General features: G+C 47.5%; 5 protein-coding genes across 5 annotated transcripts in view; 4 read left to right on the top strand and 1 right to left on the bottom strand.

Moving 5' to 3' along the window:
- The window catches only part of SPPG_09075 (serine/threonine-protein phosphatase PP-Z1), a gene marked incomplete at both ends in the record, with an annotated part of 2,310 nt that extends 981 nt beyond the window's left edge, over window positions 1-1,329 (top strand). Inside the window, 11 exons of the mRNA XM_016757229.1 lie at window positions 98-173; window positions 234-238; window positions 298-338; window positions 408-469; window positions 533-558; window positions 626-643; window positions 751-775; window positions 835-887; window positions 953-1,062; window positions 1,133-1,146; window positions 1,220-1,329. Of these exons, the coding sequence (XP_016610555.1) occupies window positions 98-173; window positions 234-238; window positions 298-338; window positions 408-469; window positions 533-558; window positions 626-643; window positions 751-775; window positions 835-887; window positions 953-1,062; window positions 1,133-1,146; window positions 1,220-1,329 (540 nt within the window). The remainder of the gene's footprint in view (window positions 1-97; window positions 174-233; window positions 239-297; window positions 339-407; window positions 470-532; window positions 559-625; window positions 644-750; window positions 776-834; window positions 888-952; window positions 1,063-1,132; window positions 1,147-1,219) is intronic.
- Window positions 1,330-1,767: 438 nt separating this feature from the next.
- On the top strand, window positions 1,768-2,693 carry SPPG_02973 (protein transporter TIM17). Its single transcript, XM_016751260.1, has 2 exons — window positions 1,768-1,831; window positions 1,925-2,693. Exon 2 carries the CDS (start codon window positions 1,989-1,991, stop codon window positions 2,598-2,600), a length of 612 nt encoding a protein of 203 aa, XP_016610554.1. The 5' UTR covers window positions 1,768-1,831; window positions 1,925-1,988; the 3' UTR covers window positions 2,601-2,693.
- On the bottom strand, window positions 2,610-4,052 carry SPPG_02972 (peptidyl-prolyl cis-trans isomerase-like 3). The gene is made up of 7 exons (XM_016751259.1): window positions 3,639-4,052; window positions 3,512-3,566; window positions 3,422-3,441; window positions 3,306-3,358; window positions 3,138-3,246; window positions 2,953-3,071; window positions 2,610-2,891 (listed from the first exon to the last, which is right to left on the bottom strand). The coding sequence occupies exons 1-7, from the start codon at window positions 3,639-3,641 to the stop codon at window positions 2,756-2,758; spliced, it is 495 nt and encodes a 164-aa protein (XP_016610553.1). The 5' UTR covers window positions 3,642-4,052; the 3' UTR covers window positions 2,610-2,755.
- Window positions 3,804-5,993, top strand: SPPG_02971 (uncharacterized protein). Its single transcript, XM_016751258.1, has 9 exons — window positions 3,804-4,024; window positions 4,094-4,154; window positions 4,215-4,395; window positions 4,456-4,531; window positions 4,594-4,776; window positions 4,841-4,974; window positions 5,038-5,380; window positions 5,446-5,526; window positions 5,599-5,993. Exons 1-9 carry the CDS (start codon window positions 3,839-3,841, stop codon window positions 5,836-5,838), a joined length of 1,485 nt encoding a protein of 494 aa, XP_016610552.1. The 5' UTR covers window positions 3,804-3,838; the 3' UTR covers window positions 5,839-5,993.
- Window positions 5,994-6,097: 104 nt separating this feature from the next.
- On the top strand, window positions 6,098-8,689 carry SPPG_02970 (pyruvate dehydrogenase complex dihydrolipoamide acetyltransferase). The gene is made up of 11 exons (XM_016751257.1): window positions 6,098-6,408; window positions 6,479-6,573; window positions 6,645-6,868; window positions 6,951-7,125; window positions 7,207-7,329; window positions 7,400-7,521; window positions 7,584-7,669; window positions 7,726-7,863; window positions 7,923-7,960; window positions 8,035-8,159; window positions 8,228-8,689. Exons 1-11 carry the CDS (start codon window positions 6,260-6,262, stop codon window positions 8,495-8,497), a joined length of 1,545 nt encoding a protein of 514 aa, XP_016610551.1. The 5' UTR covers window positions 6,098-6,259; the 3' UTR covers window positions 8,498-8,689.
- The last annotated feature ends 25 nt before the right edge of the window (window positions 8,690-8,714 follow it).

Here is an 8,714-nt window from a genome sequence, read left to right as displayed (position 1 = left end):
ACAGAGGTGTGTATCTACCCTGTTTTGATGTCGTAGATATTTGGTGGAGATGTCTTACGACTTGACCGCAGTGTATGGGTTTTACGATGAATGCAAGCGACGATGCAATTTGAAGGTGTGGAAAGTATTCACGGATGTCTTCAATTGCTTGCCCATTGCTGCATTGGTTGCTGGTAAGGTCAAATTTTTGGTTTTCCTTCTTTGATGAACAATTAAATAAATCTGTTAAATAGGAAAGGTACGGTGTAGGAGAGATAGGATATAAAATCGCCAACCTAAACGATTAAAATGATTCAGATATTCTGTGTCCATGGAGGGTTATCACCAAGCCTGCATTCGTATGTGTTGATGTTTCCCAGCTGTTTGCTTTATAGGCTGGTTATTGAATAACTTCACTACTTCTCCAGCATGGATGACATTCGGGCAGTCGCGCGGCCGTCGGATGTACCTGATTTTGGGTTATTAAACGGTATGTGCACGCGGCAGGAACTGCAAGACTTACCGAAAGGCTGAATTTATTTTGTTACATCAGATCTTTTGTGGTCCGATCCAAGCGATGTGAGTATAATTCGATGAGACCTTCAATCTATGATTCCAAAATTGCTAACTCCTGTATCAATTATAGCTCGCTACTGATTGGGAGGTATGAAATTCATGAGGGTACCATCCGGCAAGCAAGCTTGTTGCAGCCGGATTGTCCTGTTCTATGATTTTAGTGCCCGTTGTTGACCTTTGTTTCTCATTTACAAGGATAATGAGCGGGGTGTTAGTTACTGTGAGTCTCAATGAATTTTTAACCATTAGAAGAGCGCGCTGACGTGCTACTTCAAATAGGCTTCAGCAAGACTATTGTGTCCGAGTTCCTCAGTCGACATGATCTGGATTTGGTGGGTGCCACTCTTACAGCAACCTTAGAACAATACGGTGCTGATAATTGTTTGTCACCGAATAGGTTTGTCGAGCGCACATGGTAGTGGAAGAAGGCTATGAATTCTTCAACAATAGAACCTTGGTGACAGTGTTTTCCGCACCAAACTACTGTGGAGAGTTTGATAACAAAGGGTGAGTAAATGTGTGGTTTGCGGCATTCGCTGTTTATATTCGGTGCTGACTGGCGGTTGTCTACATTCAGGGCGGTGATGTGTGGTATGAACACATGCTGGTGCTATGCTACTATGGCGACCTCCTTGTGCTAATTATAGTACTTCCCTCCATGTAGTCAATGAAGACCTTCTTTGTTCTTTTGAAATCTTACAACCTCAAACGCATCCAAAACATTCCTTGAAAGGCCGACGACGACTCTCCCCACCGATGTTGAATAAGCCGTGACACAGTACAACCAGACTGGCGTTATCAAAATCGCCATACCCGGAAGGATGGAAATGGAGTGCATGATGGTGATACGCCTGCAGCTCAGTATAGTCTGCTTCGGCCACTCTTTGCGAGACAAAGAGATCGCCGAAACACGGGCGGACCAACAGCCATAAGACACCGGGTAATACCAGCCCTAGCTGGCTTTGGATGGCATGATGGGAACGGTCTGCAGGGGTATAATGCAGACGCTAGAAATCATGCGTTTGCGCTCTTTGTCTTTCTTTTTTTTTCTTCTTGTTTTATATTCAAACAAATCCGCGAGTTGGTCTCGCACTGTTCAATGACTGTTGTGGCTTGTGTGTTTGCTTACGTACACTGCTGTGATTCATACATCTCAGTTGCCATGGAGACAGGAATTGACTTGCAGTTTTGAATTTTGGATTTGCAGCTCCGAAGCCGTCTTGCACTTTTGGATTATTTTCTCATTGCATCCATCTCGTCGCCTTCTCTGGTAAACGTAAGTTTGGTCTTTGCCTGTAAATGTTTTGTGTTCAGGTCGCTCTGCATACGTTTACGTGGCCGTTCTGACAATCTTCTTTATTTCATGCAGACCAACCAGCTGAACAAGCAGTCCCTTCCTCCGCACTCCACGAAGAGAAAGCACAAAGCAAACCATGTCCGATCACAGTCGCGATCCCTGCCCATACTCAATTGTCAATGATGTCGGTGTTGGTTTCTGCATGGGGGCAATAGGCGGGACGGTATGGCACGGTTTCAAGGGTTACCGTAATTCACCACGAGGCGAACGTTTCGCAGGCTCTTTGGCCTCTATAAAAGCACGCGCACCAGTTCTTGGAGGAAATTTTGCCGTCTGGTCCGGTCTATTCAATGCAGGAGACTGCATGATCGCTGGTGTTCGAGGGAAGGAGGACGCATGGAATCCTATTATCGCCGGTGCAGCTACTGGAGCGATTTTGGCGGCTAGGAGTGGACCGAGAGTAATGGCTATTTCGGCGGTATTTGGTGGAGCAATTTTGGCTGTTATGGAGGGTGTGAGTGCCATGTTGAATCGGATGAATGCGGATACATACAAGCCTCAAGCGCCGGCATTGCCAGAGGGATTCCAGCCTGAGACGGCCCAACAGCAACTGTCAATCATGTCATCGCCCCATGCTGGGGCACCACAACAAACTGCACCGCAGGATGCATTTATGACCGATGCTGCCGTGCAGAGTCAGGCGGCAGCACCATCTCAGCGAAGGGGGCTCTTTGGTTTGTCTTCTTAGTGGATCGTGTTGGGATGTGAGGGTGCAACTTTTTTTTATATATAAATATAGCAATCTTTTAAATAGAATTCCACGCGTAGTTCATTCCCAGTACCAAAGTTTCCAATGTTCAGATTATTTACAATTATCACGCGGGGAGCTCTAGTGTTGACAGGTCATCGCCCCACAGCCTCTGCTATAGGGTTTGCATGTATTGTAACAGTGCGTATCCGCACGTCCTGTATCGGCCGGGACTTCTCATCCACTGGTACCTTCTCCAACGAGTCCAACGCATCCCATCCGTCAATCACTCTATTGGAAACGTAAATATCGGCAGCAACAGCAGACCAACGAAGATTGCGCTCCAACTCACTTTCCAAACACAGTGTACTTTGAATCCAGATGTGCTTGTTTTGCATAGGTAATAAAGAACTGGGACAGATTGGTATCTGGGCCCTTGTTAGCCATGGAGACGATGCCTCGGGCATTGTGCTGATACAATCACCTTGTAAACATTTGCGGAGGGATTGAGCAGAAGCGGAAGTGTATAGACAGTACCTTTAAGGTTGCCTTGATCTCATCCTCAAACTTTCGACCCCAGATACTCGTTCCACCTTTTCCGGTTCCCGTTGGATCCCCAGTTTGGATCATGAAGCCTTTCATATTTCTGTCTTCTGAGGTGAGATATCTCATCGTGGGGTGGAAAATGGTTCAGCTAATACGTACCTGTGGAAGAGGCAGTTGTTGTAATATCCGCTTGCACAGAGGGCCAGAAAATTCTACAGTGACAGGATGTGAGCGGGAGTTGTCACATTTTTGAGGAGTAAATGGTGATATTTTACCTCAGCGGCCTTGGGTGTCGCTATCATTCAAAAGAAAATAAGTAAGGCGTCCGTTGCAGACATATCTCCGAGGAACAAGGACGAGCATACCTTCGCAAAAGACCTCAATTTTGATGTCGCCCAGGTCGGTATGCAGAGTTACAGACTGGTAAATTCAAACCATTAGGAAGCAGTCAATTTAGTCGGATCTCACAAATGATAGACAGCGCTACTATACCATTGTTGGGAAGGGCTTCAAAGTCTATAGGTGTCAACGGATCGACAAATGTTTGCAATTTAAAAACGCCTAGCAGAGCGATACTGCGATGACTCATCCTTCCAACAACCCAACAATAAGCCTTCACGTAATCAACTACACGCCCTTCCGACCAGATCACAGTTGAAGCTTTCATCTTCACCACGACAAAGTCTCCCACGATGACAACCACCAAAGATGATTACCTGCAGCTGATTGACACCGAGGAGGGGGAACTGTTTATTGTGTCGTTGGTGGAGCATATCGTGCAGAGGTCCCAAGATGTCCTGTTTGAGAAACATATTGAGAGTCAGGTTTTGCCTTACGCCGTGCAATTTGCAAAGGAAACGATTGACGAGATTGTGGAGGTGAGATCGGGGGACAGTTTAAAGTGGGAATACGTTCATGGAGCGGAATGTCTCATTTTCGTTGTTCAGTGGCATTTTTTTCGCCGCGATCCTGGAGATATAGATCCATGCACTTGGGAACCAGATGAAGGTAAGAATCGCTGTTCCCATAGAAGGGCACTCTGAACTCACTCATAACACACTTTAACAGAACCAGAACCAGCAATTATCGACTCATGGGCGCCGGGCGCGATTCCCGTTCGACGAACTCCGCTCGAAATCATAAAGCCAACTCCTCCCCCCGTTCTCGAGACGAGATCAGCGAGTACTGTTAGTATGCAATCAGAAGCATCTCAAGAAATAGTAGAGACAGCGCCAGTTGCTTCCCAACGGTAGGTAAATGGGAATGTTTTGGCATTGTCCCATGTACATAATAGACTCCACCGCCATAGGCCAAGTGTCGCAGGATCTGCAAATATCAAAGCATCAGCTGGTTCATTGGTGTCTAGTAGGGAGAGAAAGATTAGTGTATGTATCTGACAAATCGTGTTTTCCGGGTATTCGGCCTAACATTGGAGTTCCCTGTCCAGATCCGCGACTCTCGAACAGAAATGATGTCCGCCGCATCCCTTGCCGCTTCCACCACTTCCACAGCCGCTCGTCGACGCATTGGGTCCAGTGGAAGTGGTGGACGCCGAGGTGGGGCCTTAAAGGATGCCGGTCAACCACCACCGTTATCTGCGGCGCAAGTTGCAGAGATGGCGATTCAAGAGGTTGGATCTCTACGAACGGGTTTATCTCACATGCCTCAATGCTGACCGTGTTATGGTTTTCAAGGAGAATAAGCGGGTATTAGCACGTCTTCGAAACTTGGAGAAAGACGGCGGAAAGCCGGTGGATTGGAGTTACGACCACGAGGGTCGGATTGTTGTTGTAAAGAAAGTTGGATCAGGGAAGGCTGTTGGACAAGGGTAAGTCATTGCAGGGATTGTAAGTCCCGGAGCTTCGATGAAAGCTAAGTGGTTACGACACAGTATCAAGAGCAGACTATTACCAGTGGACACCAGCGCGGTTCCGGTAAACTCTTCAAAGTCCCACCCACAGCCACCACGAACACCACCGGCAGCATCATCTGCTGCTGAGACTACCACCGCTAGATATGCTCACCAGAAACGCAGTATCCGGCAACCTCGAAAAGCTACGGATATCGGTGAAAGAAAAGGGCCTAGTCTGCCACCAAAGGCAAAAAGTAGCACAAGTAAACAAAAGCAGAGAAAGTCGAAAGAAGGCGCTTCTGGAAGTATTGCAAGCCTTCTTGGAGCTTTGAACCACGGAGCAGGATTTGTGGAAGATGTGGCACTTGAAGTGCCGTCGTTGGTGAGTTATGGTCCGGCCATTTGTCAATTTCATGGGATATTCATTCATACTTTTTTGTTATCAAGGCGGAAACTATGAAGGTTGCGCCAGGAGTCATTCTCAGAGAAGGTGACCTCGTCAAACGAGGTCCATCGCTCCCGAAAGGGGTAAGGAGCTACCATAACACTGTCTGCTCTAATCCATTCTACGAAACCTAACATACATCGCATCCTCTATAGCCTCCTCATCCCACATCATCCTTCCAAAGCACGGCTTCCAAATTCCTTCCAGCACCCGCCACCCCACCGACTTCCATTGATCCCCTCGCCAAAGTTTTGTCCCGAGCGCGACCCACAATCCGACGCGTACCTCTCGCAGCACAAGGCCTTGCTCCGTTACCCGGCATTGCTACGGGAGGAAGCGAAAAGCTGGAAGGAGATGCATCAGACAAACGTCAGCAGAAGGGAATTGTTGCTTAAATTAAAGGGACGATTTGAGCTTTCTGGTTCCTACTTTTGGATTTATTTTTCATGTATGTATGATTTGATAATGATAACGCATTCTCTTTCGATACAATGTCCTGCGCATTCTCGCTGTTGTGGTAGACAAATAGGCAAACGTAGCGTATTGCTGGAGAGTCCCCAATAGCTGTTATTCCAATTGAAAGTTGCATCTGGCCAGTCGATGTGATCACGTGACCTGGCGCTTGAGGTAATCGATCATGACATCGATAGGTTTGGAAAGCTCCCAATCACCGATTCTACCGCATCCAATTGTTGCTGCCATCGTGTTTGGCTGACTGTTTGTAAACACAAGGAAGAAACCTGAGGAAAGGCTTCTCCATACCGTTGCCGACTCTTCACGTTCATAACCCCACCGCGCGGACGGCCACTCTGGAATATGCACGCCATACTTCGTTCAAATCCGACTCGGTTTGCACATGCACGCACGCCAACCGTCACTGTAAGGACCGTACGTGCAGCCATTACTCGAGGATGTGCTTCCTCTACTACAAATGGCGCTTTGCGGCACGCATCTAGTGTTGTTCGGTTTGTCAAATCTTTCAAGATGGCTTCGCGTGCGCGACAAACTTACTGACGACTGCCTGTGCGTTTATAGCACTTCGTTAGTGCCTCATGGACCTCGCATTATGCGGAAACATCTCACCTTTCCATGCCTCGCCCGCACTCAACAGCGCGAATATGCTTCGGATTGTAAGTCACAGTTCTTTGATAAACTGCCACAAGGTATCATGGATAACCCTCCTGGTTTGAACAAATTATAGCCTATCCTCCTCATACCCTGATCACTATGCCCGCGCTGTCGCCAACAATGACTCAGGGCAACCTCGGTCAATGGCATAAGAAAATTGGAGACGAAGTTCAGCCGGGTGACGTTCTTGTGGAGGTAGAGACCGACAAGGCGACAATGGATTTCGAGTGTCAAGATGAGGGATTTTTGGCGAGGATTTTTATTGAAAGTGGCGAGAAGGACGTCCCTGTCAGCAAGGTAGGATCCGTAATAAACAGATACTAAAGGAAACCGCTCAAATCGGGAACTATATTGACTTTGTCCAACGGTCCGCAACTAGCCACTGGCTATCTTGGTAGAGAATAAGGATGATGTGGAAAAGTTTGCGGATTTCAAACCTGAGGGTGCTGCCGCGCCTCCACCTCCTTCCAAGCAGAAGGAAGAACCCGCTCCATCTAAAGATGAGCCATCAAAAGCAGCCGAATCTGCACCTTCCTCATCAGGGGAATCTTCCGGTAAGTTTCAATGACGCTTCTTCTTTGAATAGTTGGGCAGCATAAATAGCTGATGACGCGGACAAAATTTTGATTTCACAGATCGAGTTTCGGCTAGTCCTGTGGCTAAAAAGCTTGCCGCGGAGCGTGGCATCGAGCTTGGTGGGATTAAGGGTTCCGGGCCTGGTGGAAGAATTATTAAGGAAGACGTCCTGAACTACAAAGGTGGCTTAACTTTGCTGAGCGGACCGTTCCATGCTATTCTGGCTGTCTCATGCGCATCTGTATGCTTCAGCTCCGGCCGCTACTCCTGCTGCTACTCCTGCTCCTGCCGCAGCCCCTACCGGGAAGGCTGCACCTCCAGCACCAGCTCCCGGCGCTGCATACGTTGATATTCCTTTGTCAAACGTCCGCAAGGTGACAGAATCGCCAAAAAATCGGTGGACCAATGGGAGCATATTACTCACTTGCTCAACTAGGTCATTGCTACACGGCTACTTGAGTCAAAGCAACAAATTCCACATTACTATCTGACTTCAGAAATCAATGCCGACAAGATTTTGAAGTATGAAACTAGTGATTTGCGGCATACTGCTACAAGAGCTGATAGATATCGCGTAGGCTGCGTGAGGTTTTGAATAGCCAGGCAAACGGCAAGTTCAAGCTCTCCGTCAACGATTTCATAGTCAAAGCGGCTTCCCTTGCGTTGAAGGATGTGCCCGAGGTGAACAGTTCGTGGCAAGGAAATTTCATCAGACAGTAAGTGAGAAATTCCCGCTATCCACGATTGAAGGATGTTTGAAACACCTGTTCCGCAGATTCAATAGCGCGGACGTTGCGGTCGCTGTCGCTACCGGTAGGTTGATTGGCATTTGTAATGGCTGTCAATGTATGTAACACCAAACATTTTGATATCTTTGACATTGGCAGAGAACGGCCTTATTACTCCCATTATCCACCAAGCTGAAACCAAAGGTCTTGCAAAGATCTCAAACAGCATTAAGGAACTTGCACAAAAGGCTCGCGCCAACAAGTTGCAGCCTCACGAGTACCAGGTGATCATTCGTCTACATGGTTCGCTCCCGCAACGTCAAATACTCAAAGATGGGATCCATTTTTACAGGGCGGTACTTTCACCATCTCCAACCTCGGAATGTATGGAATCTCCCACTTTACCGCGATCATCAATCCCCCACATGCCTCTATCCTCGCCGTGGGCGGTGTGGATGAAAAGCTAGTCTTGGATGAGACGAGCGAGAAAGGTTTTGCAGTGCGTAAGGTGATGAAGGTTACCATGAGCAACGATCACCGTGTCGTAGACGGTGCAGTTGGAGCCAGGTGGCTTGAGAAGTTCAAGACCTATGTTGAGAACCCTCTCACAATGCTGTTGTAAGAGACTGGTGGTCGGCTTTTGTTTCGGGGATGCGGTAGCCCGCAACATGAAATTATCTTTTAAGAATCAATTTTAGAGTGTTTTGGAACTCTGATATCCCGCAAAAACCTCATGCAACGTTTCTAATTGAGCCCATGTGATTTATATATTTGTGAAGATCAGAGCTTCTCCAGTATATTCCACTAAATAGCCATTAAAGCTGTACAGCATCATGATG

The sequence above is a fragment of the Spizellomyces punctatus genome (assembly GCF_000182565.1).
Source record: "Spizellomyces punctatus DAOM BR117 chromosome Unknown supercont1.4, whole genome shotgun sequence".
In the NCBI taxonomy this organism is placed as follows: domain Eukaryota; kingdom Fungi; phylum Chytridiomycota; class Chytridiomycetes; order Spizellomycetales; family Spizellomycetaceae; genus Spizellomyces; species Spizellomyces punctatus.
The sequence above is the reverse complement of the archived record's forward strand: the minus strand, read 5'-3'. Positions and strand labels throughout refer to the sequence as shown.

Excerpts from the sequence above, each read along its gene's own strand:
- SPPG_02973 (XM_016751260.1), top strand. The coding sequence starts at position 1,989 with ATGTCCGATCACAGTCGCGATCCCTGCCCATACTCAATTGTCAATGAT.
- SPPG_02972 (XM_016751259.1), bottom strand. Across the intron at positions 3,442-3,511 it reads AATTGAGGTCTTTTGCGAAG|CGACACCCAAGGCCGCTGAG; the intron begins GTATGCTCGTCC and ends TTTGAATGATAG. Across the intron at positions 3,247-3,305 it reads AACAACTGCCTCTTCCACAG|AAATATGAAAGGCTTCATGA; the intron begins GTACGTATTAGC and ends CTCAGAAGACAG.
- SPPG_02971 (XM_016751258.1), top strand. The coding sequence starts at position 3,839 with ATGACAACCACCAAAGATGATTACCTGCAGCTGATTGACACCGAGGAG. Across the intron at positions 4,777-4,840 it reads CAGAGATGGCGATTCAAGAG|GAGAATAAGCGGGTATTAGC; the intron begins GTTGGATCTCTA and ends ATGGTTTTCAAG. Across the intron at positions 4,975-5,037 it reads GGGAAGGCTGTTGGACAAGG|TATCAAGAGCAGACTATTAC; the intron begins GTAAGTCATTGC and ends GTTACGACACAG.
- SPPG_02970 (XM_016751257.1), top strand. The coding sequence starts at position 6,260 with ATGCACGCCATACTTCGTTCAAATCCGACTCGGTTTGCACATGCACGC. Across the intron at positions 6,869-6,950 it reads AGGACGTCCCTGTCAGCAAG|CCACTGGCTATCTTGGTAGA; the intron begins GTAGGATCCGTA and ends GTCCGCAACTAG. Across the intron at positions 7,961-8,034 it reads TGCGGTCGCTGTCGCTACCG|AGAACGGCCTTATTACTCCC; the intron begins GTAGGTTGATTG and ends TGACATTGGCAG.